Here is a 19,342-nt window from a genome sequence, read left to right as displayed (position 1 = left end):
CTGGTGGTCAACACTGGAGAAGAATCGGACTTGGGTCGTTCCGACTCATTTGCTCCTATTTTGATGTGCAAAATTTGAGCTGTTTATGGACCTTTTGCTTCCAGCCGATTAATGTAAGCTTACTTCATCGCAATCTGCTTTAGTAATCTGTAGAGGCTACCAGCTGCAAGTGCGTTACGCGCTAGTACCAACTCGGTTAAACGGTATGAATTTGTTCAAATAGGTAATTGAGTGTAACCCTCTTGTACGCGTTGCATGGAAAACCTGGAAAGTGTCGTCAGTTGGTCGGTATGCTATAAAACACTGATCTTCTCACTCGAGTAAACCGATCTGTCTTCACTTACTTACATTTAATTGTCGTCAATCTATCTGGAGGTCTGCCTTGAACTCTCTAAATCCTATATTCTCAGTCACCCATATCGGCCACCCTAATTAACACGATGATATATCAGGAAAAGCCAACTATAGCCTGCTTTGGTGCTACCGGAGGATGTGTGGCAACAGCCTTAGAAAGCGCACTACGCGAAGGCTTTTATTGTACAGCTTGTACGTCTCGTGTCTAACACTTATTTCATGTCCTTTGCTAACAGATTACAAGTCGTTAGGAACCCGGACAAGCTGCGCAATATTCTGATTACCCAGAAAGGTATTCCATCGGATATTGTTGACCGATATCTTACCGTTCATCGCGGCGATGTAAAGGACCCTACTGCCGTCGCACAAGCCCTCGTCAGCCCAACCAACGCCAAGTTCGTTGTTGACTTTATACTCAGCGGCGTCGGCTCACGCCCTAGATTTGACTGGAGTATTACGAGACCTCTCCCGCTACAAGACACAACTATCTGTGAAGATACCATCAAAGTGATCTACACTGCCCTCTCTAACCTGTCTGCTTCTGGTATCACCGGCACTATTAGCTCACAGAAACCTCTCCTCGTGGCTGTAAGCGCTGCCGGATGCGGGAGGAAGCGAGGGATACCTCTGCCTGTCTATCTGCCATACCATTACGTTGTGGGAGGGCCGCTAGCAGATAAGAAAAAGATGGAAAATCTGATCTTGGAAGATGGAGGTCGCCATGTACGGGACTTTGTTCTCATGCGGCCACTGATCTTAACAGATGGAAAGGCAAAGGGCGACGGGCAGCTTAAAGTTGGCTGGGAATGGGGTGTTGCCAGTGACGAACACAGTGTTAAAGAACCGGGGCCTAAGATCGGATACCTCATGAGTAAAGAAGATCTTGGGAAGTGGGTGTTTGACCACGTAATTACAGAAGGCGGGTGGGAAGGGAAGTGCATTTACTTAACCTATTAAGAGCTGTGGTTATACTTTGGGTCAAGAAAAGCGACTATTCTGCCTAGGTAGCATTGTGTCGGTCTTTTAATTATAGCCTGTATCTCCAGGCATTTTAAGAATACGGTTAGCTTTAGGCTATGAATAGAGCTAAAGGCATCTCTGCAATCTACACTATTGTACACTACCTCGTGTCTTATAACAGGCAATGGATAGGAGGGTTTAACCAAGACCAGCTTGCAGCCCCCAGTAACGTAAAAGCAGCTATACCATGACGGCCATAGCTTTATCCTGCGATTGTGTCAATTTCGCCCTTCCATTTCGTAGCTCGTTTAGCGTCTGAATAGTTCGTAGAGGTTAGCAACTACCCAAGGTCACTTTGCGAGATGAGTAACTTACAGAGCTGAACTCTTGCGCGACGTTAATGTGATCTTGATTCGTGGTGGTTGTGGCCTTTGGAATGGTAGAAATCGTGGCATTTGGATATATGCAGCTGCCCTGGTGTGCCAAGCCGGAGCTGGCAGCATCTTCTGGCCCTGCTAGCATATTGGATGAGACTTGTATCAGGGTAGGTAACGCTTTGAGGTTGGAAAAAGGCAGTATGAGTGGCAAGGATAATGGGTTATTGCCGTAATGTAGATGATGGTTAGAGAGTTACAAGTCGAGGTCGAGGCGATGTTTAAATACCTGAAATTATGGCGGTTGGTCCAGCTTGCGCGCTGCATTGGCCTAGTTTTAGGGGCCATTGTTGGCAGGCAGTTCAGTTCGGTGGCTGTGTAAGCATTATGATTGGCTATGTCCGTGGGAGGGAGCTTGGCTGAGTGCCAATGAAACAAACAAGGCGTTCTCGGTGCGGCGCAGCGAACACCATCATTCATTTTATTGGGTGTCCGCTTGCGCAGTCGCGCATAAAGAAAGCCAGATGGTTTATACTGTTCGAGCTCGACAAATCGAAACATATGTCTCAATCATCTTAATCACCAGTCTTGGTGGATTTTCAACCTCATCGTTTTCCGCCTTTTCTGACATCTGTCCCCGGAATCTGATCGAAGAGAAAGTCTCTTAGTTTGGCTTGAATAGATATGTTTATTTATTAGATAGATCTGCTATAAATTCTCGGACAGCTTGGGCATGTTAAATCTCTGTGCGTGGCAGAGCGGCTGCTCTAGCATAATCGTCGTTCAGCTAACCCCCCCAAAAAGCAACTACGCTGGCTGAAGTTGGATTTAGATGATAAGGTCAAAGAGTGGGGCATCGTCAGATAGTTGAAAGTGAGGCTGATGGTATACACCCATTTATGCCTGCATGACCACAGCACCAAACGACGGGACTGTTGATTATGTTTGTACCGGAGGGCTGACCTCAACATGATCAACAAACACTTCAACCCTGGTCATGAAGTCGTTCTGCAACGTCCCCGAGCTAAGATACCAGACATAATCACCACTGGTAGTGATATAGAACGTGTCCCAATCGGAATCCTGTGATCTTGTACACGCCTGAGAGGAACCCGGTCCAGTTGTCTGACAGTCCAATTTCACAGCACTGCAGCTGATAGAGGTGCCAGGAGCCCCAAATGATGCACAGTTGAGAGGGACACTGCCGTAGTAGAGGCTGTCGTTTTCGCACCGCGTGATCATGGCGTAAGGGAGCCCGGCTTGATAGAATGCACAGACGGTCACGCCGTCCTGTTGGAGCTCGCCGCTGGTTTCGTCAACTAGGAAGCGAACGGGGTTGAAACTCGAGCCACGGTCGCCGAATACCATGGCAGTGAAACTGTCGCCGTTGGACTTGACTTTGTCTCCTAGAGCTGGACCGTCACCCGCGACGAGGAAAAAACCTGTTGGAACTGCCTCGGAAGTGGTGGTGGTAGCGACAGCTGTAGTTGTTTCAACGAATGAAGCCTTTGTTGTGAGGGCTGTAGTCGTATCGATTGGAGCAGTGGCTTCAGAAGTCGTACCAGTCGTACCAGTAGAGGTCGGCTCGGGTAAAGACTCAGTTGTTGAGACGCTGACTTCGGTGTAGTCGGTGCTCGTCGAGCCAATTGCAGTCGAAGTCTCGACTACAGAGGACTCGGCCGAGGTCGAGGTTGCAACGACATCGGTCTCAGTAGTCGTCGCGGTGGAGTCAATCGTGGAAGAAGCAGACTCGATGAGCGTACTCGAGATGTCGGTCGCAACAGATGATGAAATAGCCTCTGACACAACGGCTGATTGGGTTCATTAGCTATCGCGACTTCATTGTCTGGGAATAAGACATACTGGAAGACGGTGGCTTGCAAGGGCTAGCAGCCACAAGCCCAAGGGCCAGCGAAAACGAGGCGTAAAAGCGCATTGCCAACGAGAGACTAAGGTCAGAATTAGAGTGCCTGCAGTTTGAAAAACAGACAAGATGTCAGTGGCGGTCGCAACACCTTGATAAACTCTCCGTCCTGACTCCTTAATGTTATCGCCGGTAAAAGCGTTTTCTTCAGCTGGCGTTAAACCCTGCCAATTCTACAGACTATCGATTGTGAAGCGGGGCTACGGGCTGTCAACTAACGCTCTGGAGTTTAACGGCCACTATAGTTCAACGCCACAGGTACTAGCCTCATGCACTCGGAAATTACCCTTGGATACTCATCGTTGAGTTCTCCTGGTTTTTATTTCGTGAGTCTTGTTCAATGTGCTGGCATCACGACCCAAGTCAACGAAGCTCATGTGAGAATTCGCAATTCGCGGCATTAACATCATCCATGACAATTAATCAATCAAAGTCCATTGAACTCTCCACCACCATCACGGAAAACTTCCTCCTCCCATGTCGCTTTAGATCCCCGCGGCTTCCGGCTTCCATACTGACATGTCTCGTTGATCTCCATGCTTGGAAACCTATCATAGACCGTCAAGTTGGAATTGAGCGTACCCATGCGAGGATATCTGTCAGCCTCCTCTGCTGAAGCTGCCCAGTATCTGACCTTGCTGCCCTCAAGTTGAACAGTAGTTAGAGGCTCATTTCCTTCTCTGGGTAGCAGAGCGGATTTGACAAGACTACGCAGCTTCTGGTGGTACCACGGTCTATCCCACCATGTCTCACGCTTTTCCTTGAATTTGTTGTGATGCAGCATAGCTGGCACTGTTGTGAGGAAGAAATCGGTATACAGAGGCATGGCACTCCAGTCAACGGTCTTGCCGTCTTCGACCAGTGGGCTTCGAACAGACTTGAGATCATCTGGGATACCCTTCAACCGTACTGGTGATATACCGCGAACCTCAGAGCTCATTTCGATGGACTCTTGGTCGCTCAAAACGACAAAGTCAGCGTCAAAGAGGTCATTCTCTGGGCTGATCTCAGTTGCGAAAGTCTGTGCTGATATCTCCTGAGCGTAATCAAGTCCAACGTGAAATTCGTAATTCTCCCCCACGAAGTCCTCCACATCAACATTGACGTGGTTGTGTCTTTGCAACTCGCGCCAGACTTCCTGCGCACCGAGGAGTTCGCCAATCATACCCTGATCGCTCCTTAAAGGGAAACCTTCGCCAACCATTGCTTCGATCTTTTGCTTGGCGCGGCGAAACATCCTTCTCATATCGCCTGCTGGGCCGATGTACATGCCGCCATTGATCCATCGAGGTCTGTTGTTGCGAGAGAAGGTAGTGTTCTTTTCAGTCTCCGGTCCATAGAGGTCTGGTCTCAAAGGAGACTCAGGCCAAAGATCACATCTCAAATCCACACCGTATCGTTCAGAATTAGAAGGATAGCAACTCTTTTGCGATGCCGCGATGATTGTCTGCTTCATCGGTATGGGCACATCCTTTCGCGTCCATTGTTTACGCAGTCTCTCGTTGGCTCTTCTGTTGATCTCATGGTATCGACTGAGAAGAACTTGAGCAGGGAGCTGGAACCAGACATCATAGGAGTCAACCGTGAGAACGATATCGTCTTCCTCTAGCTTCTCTTCTGCGGTAGCATTAGGGTGCATGACTGAGTCAAGGTAGTTCACCAAGCCGGTGATCTTGGGAAGATGCTTGCCAAGCCTCCAATGTGAGATGTCCCTATAGTCGACTCCCCAATTGATGATAACTGGGCTTGGGTAGCCTAAGGCCAGCGAGCTGAAGATTGTCTTGCATAGATTCGGACTTGGGTTCGAGGAGGGGATAATGAAGGCAAACCGACGGTCCTGGTCAACAGGGGCCTCTGGTTCCGTTGTGTTGACATTGCCCTGTTGCCAGTCTGCTGGCGTTATCTCCAGTTTCGACCACCAGGATAAAGCATAGAAAGATAGAGCTAATGCCAGAGAGACAGGAATGACTTTGTAAATTATGGGTGTGCTCAAGACTACCGACAGAGGTGCCCTACTGGGCTTCGGGTTGGGGTAGAGCATGCTAGCTTTGATGTTTGCTTTCGGGCTGTGGCTCAGCCACAGTATTTCGGTCAGCGAACACGAGTGTAATAGTCAAAGGGCTGTAGTAATGGGCGATGAAAATGACGACTATGAATGTCTGAAAGGGAAAATTGGCAGTCAGATGCCTGTCGAGATTGACGCGGGGATGTTTGTTGACGGTGAAATATCGTAGTGTTTAAGAAGAGGAGATAGCGGCTACCCCTGATCTGCCCTTGCCTTGGTTGGTGGCTTGAGACAAATCAATTTCATGGTTGGGGAAGAAGAATGGTGGCAAGCTTAACACCCCCTTGCGTCAGATCGGCTGATAACTAGTAGTGTGAGGAGAGGGCCCCCCATTCGAACCGTTGAAAATGTCGTGAGCTTAATATTCTTATTTACATATGCAGCATTACGCCACTGATACGCTCCTTTTTCGTAAAAATTTAGCTTGGTATTTTAGTTTGTTGAGCCTCGGAACCAGAGGAATTCGAATGTAGAAGAATGGCATGTCTGACACACGAGTCTGATTGAGGGTGGCATCGCCCTTCTCAAAGCAAAACTCACGTCTAAAACATAAGCATATCGCGTCCGTGTGGCCGTGACAGCCGCATCGTAGGATTTTTATTTAACTATGAGACTCGGGTGAGACACGCGACACTCAGAGCGTTCCTCTCCTATAAACTTCAAAATAAGCATCATCATCGTGGGGAGCAGGCGGGCTTGGATGAATCTCCGTATCTTTCTCCTTTCCCCAGTATTAGTCGAGCAAGTCACTATAGTAGAAGATTAATGTTCAAAATCATTACAATTTAACAACTAACTGACTAAGAAAGACCTAAAGCGTGTACAATCCATCAGTTCATAAACAACAGATACACCGAACCCCGAAACCCAAGCCGAGAGCCACTAAAATACTACTAGTACTACGCGAGAAAAGAGCCCGAGATCAGGGACCACATTGGCTGAGATACCAAGCGACAAACTTGACAATGCCCTGTTGAACCTGCGTCTTCGGCTTGTAACCGAGCATGGCACCCGCCTTGGAAATATCGGCGTAGGTGATGGGCATATCGCCGGCTTGCTCTCCCTTTCTATCAATGCGCGCCTTGCGACCCAATGTGTCCTCAAGAGCACCGATAAGATCCTTCAACTGAATAGTCTGCGACTCTCCAAGGTTGAAGACCTCGTAGTCAGACCCGTCATATTTGAGGGCAGCAAAGATACCATCAATGATATCGTCGACATAAGTGTAGTCTCGACGGGAAGACCCATCTCCGAAGAGAGGAATAGGCTTGCCCTGGTGGATGAGCCTTGTGAACTTGTGGATGGCGAGATCTGGGCGCTGGCGAGGACCGTAGACGGTGAAGAAACGGAGGCAGATGCAGCGAATGTCATAAAGATGAGCGTATGTATGGCAAAGCAGTTCACCCGCCGACTTGGATGCTGCATAGGGAGAGATGGGCTGTGTGCTCTTGTAGTTCTCGTTGAATGGAGCCTTGGCACCAAGGCCGTATACACTCGACGACGATCCAAAGAGGAATTGCTTGACGCCAAACTCTCTGGCGCACTGGAGCAGGTTCAGAGTGCCATTGACATTTGTGTCGAAGTACTTGTTGGGCTGGCTCAATGATGGAAGAACACCAGCGCGGGCTGCCAGATGAACAATAGCGGAAAAGCAATTGTCAGCGAAAATGGTCTGAAGTGCCTCGAGATCCTCAATATCGGCTTCGTAAACCCTCAGATTCGGGTTCAGAAGATGAGGTGCAAGGTTGGCGCGCTTGATCTCTGGGTCGTAAAACTCATCAAAGTTGTCAACGACGACGACTCTCCAACCGCCCTCAGCAAGAAGAGCCTCGACAAGATGGGAGCCAATAAAGCCGGCCCCACCGGTGACGAGAATAGCTCGTCTGGGCTTGGAGGTGCGTATCCTTGTGATAATCGTCATGCTTGCTAGTGGAGAGAGGTAGTAACTGAAGAGGGTCTGGGAAAATGGAGAAGGACGGTGGGCTCGGATTTGCAGCGGGGATTAACATATTTAGTCGAAAAGAGGAGATGCTCCCCTTTAAGGGATACTTCAGACAGTGTGACCCTTTGGACGGTTGAAGGGTGAGTTGCAATGCGCCACAATACTGCGTGTCTTCCGAATAACTCACTACTGTAAGCCACTTTGAAAAAAGTGCTCAAGATTAATCTCTTTCATCGACATTATTTGAGTCTAGACCCATCATGTGTTGAGTTTATCGGCATATAAGACAGCCAAGAAAATCAGGGAGATGATGCGCCCTACGATAAAGTAGCCTTTTAAGAGAGCACTAACGCCACTGTCTCAGCCGGGTTTTCCGATCCGGTCTCAAGAGCTTGGCGGGGGAGGAATTGTAGTGGCGGCCGTCGCAAGGGAGGATTAAGACTGTTGACATAGGGCTGCGCAGAAATGCATTGTCTAACCTTAGGGCTCAGATGGTATGCTCTCGCTGAATTAGTGCGTTGGATTATATATTAAGAAGCAAAGTACTATTATAATTAACCACTCGTCTTATTGGTACTGCCTGTCGGTTCATGTGAACGCAGTCCGATTGCACAAGTGTTTGCTTAATACTTTGGCCGACACATTCGGCCGTTATCACTAACGGTCCATTGCTCGCTGCCAACTGCATTCCTGGCATAGAAGAATCCCTGTTTATCCCACTTAGCCTTCACAGACAATAACTTGTTGTAATTGGCTCCAAAGAACTCCGACTGGAAGTTGGGCTGGCGGAAGTCCGCCTCGTTCATGTACGCGCCACTGCCGGGCGTGACAGCTTCAATCTCGGGCATGATTGTATCAGTCATGAGGTTCTGAAGATCCAACATCTCTGACCAGGGAGCAGTGAAGTTCCATGGTGTTGTGAGGGTGGCGTGCACCAGGGCCTTGTTCCAGGCTGGCAGGAGGGACTGCTTCTGGGGGTTGCTGAAGGGTGCGACGTTGGTGCCGACACCGATCCATGTCACGCCTTGCTCGACGATGCTAATGGCAGCTTGGGTGAGGTCCTCGTTGTTGTTGACGATGGTGTCGCGGGGGATCAAGCGGCCACCGTACTGGGCGATGCCGACTTGGATGTTGCCAATGGGGAGAGGGCCGAAGTAGGTGTCGTAGTGGTTGTAGTAGTTTGCTGACTGGCTGTACTTGACGGTGTAGTTTACGCCCAGGCCATCAAGCGAGTCGACAAAAGGTGCGAGAAGAGTCTGAACCTCATCTTGAGACTTGCCAAAGGCGGTCAAAGGAGCAATCTGGAAGAAAGTGTTGGTGAAGTAGTAGACCACCATAGATCCAGCATCAACCATGGCAGGGAGCTTGGAGTGGAAAGTCTCAATAGCCTTGTAGAAGGTAGCCTGATCGTTGTTGGTGTTGAAGAAGGCGAGGGTAGCAGCGCCAACCTTGGCATCGGGGAAGGCCTTAACGGTCATGGACAGAACAACACCCCAGTTACCGCCTCCACCACCGTTCAGAGCCCAGAAGAGATCAGAGTTCTTGGTGGGAGAAGCAGTGACAACACCAGAGTCTGCTGTGACGACTTCAAACTCAAGAGTGTTCTGCGCAGATAGACCAAAGCTTGTGCTGAGAGCGGAGTGGCCACCGCCTTGGGTATAGCCACCAGTGACACCAACGGTAGGGCACTCACCGCCGATGACAACATATCCAGCATCGTTTCCAGCCTTGAGGATGTCAAAGCCTTGGACACCAGCACCAAGAGTAACAGCCTTGCCCTTGTATCCGTTGGCGTTGTAATCCTTGAACTTGATGTCCTTAAGACGATGGGTCCAGACAGAGAGGGCGCCGGCACCAGTGGATCTTCCAATATAGTCGTGACCGGTGTTGCGAATGACGAAGCGGATATTGTTGTTGCGAGCAAAGTTGATGGTGTTGACAACATCAGCATTGGTCTGGGCCTCAACGGCATAGCGAACATAGTTTCCTAGTTCACAGGCACGAGACTCAGGTTGGAAGGGATCGCAGCTCTGGTTAGCGAACCAAGGCGCCATGACCGACGACGAGGAGTTCATGCTAAGTCATGTTAGTACAAGGCTACACCGCATCAGTGTCAGACTTACTGGATACCAGGATGTTGCCATTGGTCCTGAAGGTACTTGCACTGAGCAGCATCGTACGTAGGATCGTGACAAGGCGACCCCAAAGGAACAGTCTTGATCAAACGACCATTGACAGTCGTGTTGAGACTCTTCCATTGGTTATCCGAAGGCCAGCAAGCATCACCAGGAAAGCATTTACAGCTAGAGGTAGTGGCATACGCCTGGGCAGTGGAGAACGCCGCAGCGGCTGTAACGAAGCTTGTCACTTTCATGGTTGATGTCCTGCAGATGAAACACTACATGCGTGAGCAAAAGCAACAAGCCAGTTAGACAGAGGGTGTGACTCACAGAAAACGCTACAGTGTTGCAGATCTTGCAGAGAAAAGAGAGTGGTTCTTGTCTCTTTTTACTTTTTGGGTTATATACTATTAGAGTTTCCTCGTGCATCGTAAGCATCGCTAGCATCGGTGTCAATGTCTTTGTTGAGCTAGTCCCACCGGTGATAGTGCGCTTTCGAAGCGGAAAAAAGGCACGGAAGTGGCTTACGGGCCGGGGCTGGGGCTAGGATGTTTAGGTTCACCGGCACAACAGTCTGGTTCAACAGTCTGGTTCAACAGCCGAGAGAGAAGATCCACTATGAATGGTCCATGAACGTTCTGTCAGTTACCCCTGCATGAAGATTCATTTCGTATCGTCTCGAGGAGAAGCGACCTGCCAAATTGAGTTTGGGGTTGTCGGATCAGACCATGGTCTCGGCACTGGAACTCATTTCGAAGTGATCAAGTTTCTGTTTTTCTAGAGAGTGATGTATAAGTCGGCTGTACTCTTCCGGATTGTGCTTTCCATACTGTCGTCGCATATTTTCCAATGTCAGGCTGGACTTACAACGCCCCGAGCGGCTCGCCAACCGATGGCCCTCAAATCACGTCCATTGCTGTTGTCTTTACATCCATCGCTCTCCTTACGGTTCTCCTGAGAGTTTATGTCAGAGGGTTTATGCTGAAGTCGTTGGGAGCTGGTAAGAAAGGCCTGTCAATTCCCTGTTTATCGGTACTGACGCGTCTTGTTTGTAGATGACTGGATCATCATCGCGACATGGGTAACAAGGGATCTGCATTCGATCTCCAGATGACAGACATGCTGATCAGCAACAGATCGCGAGCTGCGGATTCGCTGTTGTTACCGTGATACGTGAGTATACTTTCGCTAAGATTCAGTGTTGCCGATCACCAGTTGACACATTCTAGAAACGAAATGGGGACTTGGATTGAAGAAACTTGACGACTTGCCTCAACAGAACTACTACAACTTCATGCTGGTAAGTTCACTATCTCTCAGTTGTCGGTCGCAGGCTAACATCATCTGCAGCTACAATTCATAGGCGCGCCATTGTAAGATCGACTCCTCGCGATACCGAACATATACTTACCGACGACAAAAAGCTACATTTCTAGTATTCTCGGGTTCAAGCTCAGCCTTTTAATTTCGTACCTGAGGTTCATGGCCTCAGGACTTTGGTACAAAGTGACAGTCGGCGTCGCTGTTGCCTGCACGTTATTCCATCTTTCGTTCTTGATTGCGCAGATCAACCTCTGTACACCTGTACGTGGCCCCTCAGGCGTGCTCCATACTTGGCTGTGCTGACTCCACCTGTTCGTAGGTTCGAAAACAATGGGATTTGAGCATCACGCATGGCTCGTGTCTAAAGGGCGTGCCTATGTATACCACAATGGCCTCGATCACCATCGTATTTGACGTTGTCGTGTGAGTATTTACGAGATTGGCCAGAAAGGGATAGCTAACAAGTGATAAATACAGCATGATGCTCCCTTTCCCGACATTACTCAAGCTCCAGATGCCGAACCGCAAGAAAGTCGTCCTCCTAGGTCTTTTCGCGATGGGAATCTTCATCTCCATCATCCAAATCGTCCGCATCCAGACCATAAAATCCCTCTCCAACCTCCTCGACTCAGCGGGTCTCATCAAATGGTCAATGGTCGAGAACAATCTCGGAATAATCGTCGCTTGCATCCCGACACTCGCCCCTCTTGTTCGCTACTTCAGCGAGCAGTCCCGCGTGGGGAGTCGCAGCCGCAGCAAGTCGCAGAACAATTCCGGTTACGCGTTACAGTCGACTTACCGCAAGAACCTTTCCCGAAGAAGCGGACTGCAACCTTTGGGTAGTGGGGTTGATAAGCAGATTGGTGATAGTGCAGAGGACATTTTGGCCAAGGAGGATGGAATCATGCGCAAGACGGAAATTGTGATTAGTTCAGCTCAGGGACCGGCGGATAGGGGAGAACTCACTCCGGGACACTATCATGGGAGGTAGACATTACGATTTGTTAGTAACATTTAGTGTAAGATACCAATGCATAAGTGACAGATGCTTGTTACAAAAAGTCTCGAACTGTTTCTGCCCAGCGGCGTGGTGAGGATCATAGTGTTGATTGGGTCGCATCTGAATTCGTCATATCATCTTAACGCATTTCATTCTAGTGTTTCTGGGTTCCAGAAAGCAAAAACGTCAAGCGAACTGTTCCAGGAATGCAAATGCAAGGGTTCCTTGCACGATAGTGGCACCAACGTCAGTTTTAGGGTGTTCGCCCGTGCGCGTTCAGGGTCTTACGGCTAAGTCGGCTCGGATCTGTTCCACTGCACGGAACTTGCCATCTACCGAGGTGATATTGAACTCCACAGCTATTCGGCGCTATACCGTGGCTTCTGCCGACGGTGATAATAGATATGCTCACGGAGTATATCACTAAGTTTTAGCTCAAAATCAAGCTTCTTACTACAAAAGCCTGAAGACGAGATAATATCCGCCTGCGCTAAAACCAATAGTCTCCGGTACTAAGATTTAGAGCATGACATCAATTGCCGTCTTAGCAGTAGTGAGTATTGATGCGTTAAGTACAATTATGGCCTCTCGTAAATTACCAATGCTACGGTACACCGATAATGCCGAAGAAATACGCGGTTAGTTGGCCAAAATATTTGGTGTTTGAGTCAATTCAAATTCGCTAAAGTGACGAGCCTATCGCGAGCACAGATACTCAGCCTGTCAACTAAGGGAACCGACGTCACAATAAGTAGAATAATCTGTGTACTCCATTAGAACGTAAGCGGAGCCGCCGACAATCTCGTGCACCGAGTAGCGTTCTTATGAGAATCCACGGAGTCAAAGGTGAACGGATAATCTGGAAGGACTACTACCATCTACTCATTTGCATGGAGCAAGAAGGCTTACAAACTAAGCCAAAACAGAAAAGCGAAGTGATATAAAGTACAAAAAAAGCTATACTTAGCTTGCCCATGTCTTATCACTACTTAGGAGAGAGGAAGTTTAAATCTTCTTGCCTACCCTAGCCCATTGAAATTTGATGTGAACCAATGCACGACGGATACAGGCCGCCCAGTGCGATGAAGATCGAATCAATAGACTTTGTTGATTTGAAGAGACCTTGGCTAAATACTGATGACATCCACCAAGACTAACTACAGGTTCAGACTTGCATAGACTTCGGCATCATACTTATGCCCTCCATCAATATCTTGCACAACTATATAGCTCTCCGCCTTGTGAATAATCTAGCAGCCACTGCCGCAAGACCAGTGATGATCATAACAGCTTCCAAACTTGGCCGTCTTTCTGCACGAGACACCACTAGTTCCAACAGCAGAACACGAGTTGCCGCCGGACTGTAGAGCCGCGAGGAAGGTATCACGAGCTTGCTTGGCCGAGATGCTGGAGCAAACCTGGGTGCAAGAGTAGCTGCAGGTGGTGCCAGCGTCGTTGGAGGCAGAGCAGGTTCTCTTGCATGCCTCAGTTCCTGCGATAGCAGAGAGGGCGTAGACGACGTAGAGAGGCTTGACCATCGTGATGAGTTCTAGGTTATGCTTTGTTAGTCAGAGGGGAGAAAGATGGATGACATGGTGTGATTTACAGGAGGGTGTGAAGAGGTAGTGTGGAGCGAGAACGTTTTTCGATTGCTTGAAGGCGAAGGTCTTTTCTGAAGTTCTGGTTATTCGAGAAGAGATCAGGGCTTTTATACATTGAGAGCATCCCTAAGAGCGCAGGTGATATCTAATCACAGGAAACCTTTCACTTGCCTTCGGTCTGGAGCCAAACCTCCGCCCCTCCATTCCTGCATCTTTCAACTCTTACTGCACCTCAATCACCAACGTGGACTGATCTCGACAACGAGAACTCGCTATGAATATTCGTATTGGGTTACCTGCACGGTCGAAGGTAGTATCCATCTCGTGACACCAGTTCTAGATCAAACAAATATCCCGAGCTCCATCCAATAACAATGATCATTCTGATCTGCTTTGCATACAAATTCACTAGTCTCATGCAAGTCGTATTTCACGTTGCATCGAGTTTTCAGCTGAAAAACGTCCCGCGCATAAATCGTCTCCACAGTCAATTCGAGCTTCCTATTTCATCAATGCGGAGGGTTTCAGACGGGAAGATCACCTGCGGCTGCGCAGATTCATTCCCCGGGGAGTGCTGTGCCGTTCAATAGTTGCATAACTTGCCGCTGAACTGCGCTGTGCATGCCCGATTTTCTTTAGTATTTACGTGCCTGTTTTTGTATCTGGCAAGTCGTCTCGGAATATCGCCCTTCCATGCAATCTATTGGTTCTCGATGCCCCGACTTCCTTGGAGGGGTAGCTTGCGAGTAGGCTATTGGGGTTAGAGTTATTGGGCGGGTACTGGATGCAAGGACCTTTTGATGCACCTCGTTTTGGAGTCGCAACAAAGGTCTATGCATGTAGAAACGATGCATCTCACACGAGATTGACGAGACATGGATACTAGTCAGTTCTCAAGTGTATTCTTTCCTGTCTTGGACGGGAGGGGGTTTACTGGTACCCTGTACAATGGAGAGATCTGTAGCCTCAGTGCTATCATTGTTGAGACCTGTACTGGCAGGACTCATACCTATCTTATCTTCCTGGAGAAGAGGTTGCCGGATTGGCTCAGTTCTGACCTACGTCGCAGCCAGTGTTAAACCCCACCCAATATTTTGATCACTTACATTCTTTTCATGGTGTTATTCCTTTCCAACAGCGCAGCCAACCCTCAGCTGTAAGCTTGTATCTCGCTGAATCAACACTTGGGCCATACAAGTTTCTGATGCTGCGTAAGGTAACTTCAGAGTTTTGTAGCGTTACTTGAGGAGCAGTACTGAACTGAATGTCACCTTAAAACGTATAAGGTTGCTTTCGATCAAGCTTAGGGAAGTGAAGCAATGGTGGTCACTCAAGCTGCTTAATTGTAGTCCGGAGACCTCTCTTAAGAACTTTTCGGGAGCTCACGCTCACCACATCTATAACTCCTGCAATCGGAGAACAATCGAAGGAGGGATTGGAATTAGTGACTCAAAACATCACGAAGACAGCGAGCAGGTACGGTGTATGCTTCACCGTGCAGAATTTTCCTCAAGAAACGATTGTCAGCAAGATTCGAGATTATAATTACTACCAACAATGCTAAAACCGCATTGAACACACAGTGTGTGGCGATACCAAGTGACATGACGAGTCAGCCTCAACATGATATGATGATGCGGATCCCAAAGTCCTAGCGCAGCCGGGAAAGATCACGATATAAACACTAATAAATAAGCTAAGAAAATCTAAAATAAAACAACAAACACGAAATCCTGGTATTATACAAGGTACCCGAGCTCACACCGATCCAAAGTCAGATCGTCGGCATTTAACAGTGGCAATACCGAGTGTACTTGACCTGGCGGCGGAGGATCTCCGTTATTCCCGTGCACAACCACGATACTCACCGAACCTCATGGTCCAAGTACGTAGCGACGTACCACGAAATCCGTGACAAAGAATCTGGCCGAGACGTGGATATTATGACTATTCTCCTGGTGTCGCAATCGCTCATGACCTCGAGTCTTTTAGTCAAGCGGTCCACTAAGTGGAGCTGCAACACAAGATGCCTGACCCAACACGGCGGGTCTGGCCGAGTCGATCGAACGAGCTTGGGCCATTATTAGATTTCTTCAAATCTTTAGGCCTGAGTCTTGGGATCGGCATCGGAGAATGGCGTTGATTGTGAACAAGCGAGAGATACGTTCTCTTTTTTGTGTTGAGGCTCATGATGTGAAGATATATCGTGAGTGGAGATTGTTGGCGGTGGACGTCAGGTACTTTTACTGTATAAATAGGATACAAGTCAATGACAGTACTCTCAAGACAAGATATCTGTATTCAACAGTGAGAATCTGATTACACATTGAAGTACAACAAAAACTATCAATATGGATCGATCAAGGTCAACTTCACCTACTCTATTCCGCGAGGGCGCGGCAACGCCAGACATCGAAAGCGCAGCGACTTCGGTACCTCCAAGCCAGATAGACCTTTCCGCTGGCATAGACAACGAGAAACACCAAGACAAAAGAAATTTCGAGTCAGACATCGGTGCCTGGCTCTGTGTCTTTGCATCTATGTTATTCCTGATATCTTCTTATGGTACGTATCGCTCCTTCAGCCCAATAACGCATTTGCTGATTAAGTCCCCAAGGATTTATGAACTCCCTCGGCACAATCCAGTCCCATCTCACCCTCAACGAGTTGAACAACTATAGTGTCAGCCAAGTCGGATGGATATCAGGAACTTACCTTTTTCTCTCCCTCATCTTCAACTTTCAGATCGGCTCTATCCTAGATCGCTATGGTCCTCAGATCCTCGGCCCGATCGCCGCTGCATTCTCCACCGTTACATTCCTCCTTCTAGCTCAGTGTACGCAATATTGGCATTTCATCCTCTGTCTCGGTCTTTTTGGCAGCATCGGGAGCGGTATCGGTGCCGTCACAGCTATCGGCGTCATCGGCAAGCTTTTTACTCGCCGCCGCGGTCTTGCCATGGGTATTGCTGTTATGGGTACTTCGCTTGGTGGTATTATTTATCCCATGATGCTACGTGCTACTTTTGGCAAGCTTGGCTGGGCTTGGTCCATGAGGCTTGTTGCTCTCGTCATTGCGTGCATCACGTCACTTGGCGTGTTATGCTATCTTCCATTCCGTCGCCTCACAGAAGGCCAACAAACGGTTCAAAAGCCCCAAAGCTTCAGCTTAGATTTGTCAGCTTTCAAGTCTTTGAGCTTTGTCGTCACTGCCCTCGGTATCTGCATGGTTGAGTTTGTCAACTATGGAATCAGTGGCCTGTTACCGACTATCGCAAGAGGAGCAGGCTTTTCTACCGAGGACGGATATACTCTTCTGTCTATCTTGGGTGCATGCTCTTGCTTGGGTCGTTTCTCGATTGGTTTCGTGGGAGACAAGGTTGGGCCGTTCAATGCTATGATCACCACGATGCTAGTCATTCTGGTGTTCATCTCGTCCATCTTTATCCCATTCAGCACCACCTCAGCTCCTCTCATGTATACCTTTACTGCACTTTGGGGTTATTGCTCTGGATCTTTCTACGTACTGTCTCCATGTAAGTTCATCAAACGTGAAATCATTAGCTGCGCTCACTACTAACAACTGCAGTATGTACGGGAAAGACTTGTGAGCCACAAGATTATGCCCGGTACTTCGGTGAGTCCTTTTTATACTCCTGGCAAGATCTACTTGCTAACTTGGGGCAGGCTCAACAAACATGTGTGTGGCTGTTGCGCTCCTCCTTGCAAACCCACTGAGTGGAATCTTGCTGGAAAAGCTTGGCGCTCAGCTCCTGGGTTGCTTCTACCTCGCTATCATCGTACTAGCTGCCATATTCTTTATCACAGGACGATCTCTGTTACTCGGGAAATGGCTCGTCCTCCGCAGAAGGTTGTAGCCGGGTCTTACGACTTGCAGCTTTCTATTTTTCACATAATACTATAAAAAGTGCCCGAGAGGGGATAATCACAATAAGGCGGCGTTATTTGGGAACTATCAAAAGCTGATATGGAAAAGGTAATGAAAAGTGGAATTTACATCGTCTAGAGGGAATCCAGAATTTGGAAAATCCTAGAAACATAATTAGAATAGCTCTCAATAGAGAGCACTTAATCATAATACTTTCATTGAGTCTCTGTCACCGCGGAGTCTGAACAACCTTTGGTGAAAACAAGAATTTACCATCGATGTTGTAAAACATTCCTCAAGATGCTGCAATATTTTCCTCAAATACGGCGATGATAGCAGAGGTTGGTGATTGGTTGCATTTTCAGTGATCAGGGCCCCAGTGCGTTCAAATGCTTCTACTTTAAGTCAAGTCTGGTGGAGCCGAACTAAAGCTGAGCCTCGATACGAAGTTGCGTTGCGTGTTCATCAGTCATGACTCCGAACAAAAATGACATTACCACTTGTAATTTCTTGTGTGGCTTCCGCGACATAATTGTCCTACTCACAACCCAATCATTCCCATTACTTCGCCAAATGAAGACTCGACGTATCGTTGGGCCCTTAGACCAGCGTAAAAGGCTAACTCGCTGCCAGTCATGTGCAAGGCGACGTATCAAGGTTAGAAAGCCATCGCAAAGCATCATCAACTACAACTAACGCGAACAAAAGTGTCAAGGGGGAACCCCCTGCGAATATTGCATCCGCATGAAGAAGCACTGTCAGCCTCAAGCTGTTGCAGTGTCCGAGCTGAAATTTGTCAGCCATTCAGTGGTGCCTCAACATACAAGCAACCTCCAGCCGCAAAGAAGCGACAAGCCCGACAGCACATACTTGAAGACCTTCTTTTTGTTTCTTCAACGTTGCGAATTCACACCAGAGTTTGCATACCTGGGCCCAGACTTTTTGCCTCTTATCCAGACATGCGCACCACTGCGAGAGGCAACAGTTGCGATTGGCGCCTTGGAAATCAGCAGGTCTCCAAGTACAAGGTCTTCCGATGAGCTTCGATCACCATACCATTTCGCATTGAAATCATATAGCAAGGCACTTGCAAGCCTCCAGGACTACATCAGATCACCGGACGCATTGTATTGCCGGGGCACTCTTTGGTGTACATTGCTTCTTGGCTTATTTGAGGTAAGGTGACATTTCATCTGCTAGCTCGTATCTAACCCTTCTTGCAGTTAATGATCGAAGTCTCTGGTGGCCAATGGGCTAAGCATATGCTCTATGGCACTTCAAAAATACTTGAGCTCTCCGGGATTAACAGTCACTCTGATCATCTCGGCTGTCAGTCTTTTGAGATGTTTTGGCTGTTAGAGGTGAACCGAGCAATTCTCTACGGCGAAGATACTGTACTGTGCGACTACCTGTGCATGGACCAACATGGCACAACATCATCACGTCCACTGGACGAAATTCTTAACTTGATGGCCAATATCTCTTCATTCAGTAAAAGGTTAGTCCTGATAGCGCATGGATGACTACGCTAGTATTCACCAATTTCCAGCTTCTTCGACCAAATAGAGTCAATTCCAGAAGATCAACGACACGATCATCCGGACCTAGACCTACTGGCCACACAAAGCTGCCTTTACCAATATGAACTTCAGTCTTGGTATTCCCAGCGTAATGCATCGATCAAATCATCTGGACCTTATGAAAAGCTCGCGGTGGCAAATTACCATGCTCTTCAACTATTTCTCTGCAGAAACTTCACCTTTTATGACTGCTGGAACTCGAGAGTTATCC

At 48.3% G+C, this 19,342-nt stretch overlaps 7 protein-coding genes across 7 annotated transcripts; 3 read left to right on the top strand and 4 right to left on the bottom strand.

The window, feature by feature from the left end:
- Nucleotides 1–490: 490 nt before the first annotated feature.
- Nucleotides 491–1,311, top strand: J7337_007393 (uncharacterized protein; the record flags this gene model as incomplete). Its single annotated transcript, XM_044825045.1, has 2 exons — nt 491–546; nt 591–1,311. 2 exons carry the CDS (start codon nt 491–493, stop codon nt 1,309–1,311), a joined length of 777 nt encoding a protein of 258 aa, XP_044680702.1.
- Nucleotides 1,312–2,627: 1,316 nt separating this feature from the next.
- Nucleotides 2,628–3,624, bottom strand: J7337_007392 (uncharacterized protein; the record flags this gene model as incomplete). Its single annotated transcript, XM_044825044.1, has 2 exons — nt 2,628–3,499; nt 3,552–3,624. The coding sequence occupies 2 exons, from the start codon at nt 3,622–3,624 to the stop codon at nt 2,628–2,630; spliced, it is 945 nt and encodes a 314-aa protein (XP_044680701.1).
- A 415-nt stretch (nt 3,625–4,039) lies between these two features.
- On the bottom strand, nt 4,040–5,653 carry J7337_007391 (uncharacterized protein; the record flags this gene model as incomplete). Its single annotated transcript, XM_044825043.1, has 1 exon — nt 4,040–5,653. The coding sequence occupies one exon, from the start codon at nt 5,651–5,653 to the stop codon at nt 4,040–4,042; it is 1,614 nt and encodes a 537-aa protein (XP_044680700.1).
- A 946-nt stretch (nt 5,654–6,599) lies between these two features.
- J7337_007390 (uncharacterized protein) lies at nt 6,600–7,598 on the bottom strand (the record flags this gene model as incomplete). The annotated part of the gene is made up of 1 exon (XM_044825042.1): nt 6,600–7,598. The coding sequence occupies one exon, from the start codon at nt 7,596–7,598 to the stop codon at nt 6,600–6,602; it is 999 nt and encodes a 332-aa protein (XP_044680699.1).
- A 644-nt stretch (nt 7,599–8,242) lies between these two features.
- On the bottom strand, nt 8,243–9,993 carry J7337_007389 (uncharacterized protein; the record flags this gene model as incomplete). The annotated part of the gene is made up of 2 exons (XM_044825041.1): nt 8,243–9,695; nt 9,743–9,993. 2 exons carry the CDS (start codon nt 9,991–9,993, stop codon nt 8,243–8,245), a joined length of 1,704 nt encoding a protein of 567 aa, XP_044680698.1.
- Nucleotides 9,994–11,450: 1,457 nt separating this feature from the next.
- J7337_007388 (uncharacterized protein) lies at nt 11,451–12,053 on the top strand (the record flags this gene model as incomplete). The annotated part of the gene is made up of 2 exons (XM_044825040.1): nt 11,451–11,485; nt 11,540–12,053. The coding sequence occupies 2 exons, from the start codon at nt 11,451–11,453 to the stop codon at nt 12,051–12,053; spliced, it is 549 nt and encodes a 182-aa protein (XP_044680697.1).
- A 3,961-nt stretch (nt 12,054–16,014) lies between these two features.
- On the top strand, nt 16,015–17,540 carry J7337_007387 (uncharacterized protein; the record flags this gene model as incomplete). The annotated part of the gene is made up of 4 exons (XM_044825039.1): nt 16,015–16,228; nt 16,281–17,198; nt 17,252–17,299; nt 17,350–17,540. The coding sequence occupies 4 exons, from the start codon at nt 16,015–16,017 to the stop codon at nt 17,538–17,540; spliced, it is 1,371 nt and encodes a 456-aa protein (XP_044680696.1).
- Between the last annotated feature and the right edge of the window lie 1,802 nt (nt 17,541–19,342).

The sequence above is a fragment of the Fusarium musae genome, chromosome 5, assembly GCF_019915245.1.
Source record: "Fusarium musae strain F31 chromosome 5, whole genome shotgun sequence".
NCBI classification, from domain to species: domain Eukaryota; kingdom Fungi; phylum Ascomycota; class Sordariomycetes; order Hypocreales; family Nectriaceae; genus Fusarium; species Fusarium musae.
The sequence above is the reverse complement of the archived record's forward strand: the minus strand, read 5'-3'. Positions and strand labels throughout refer to the sequence as shown.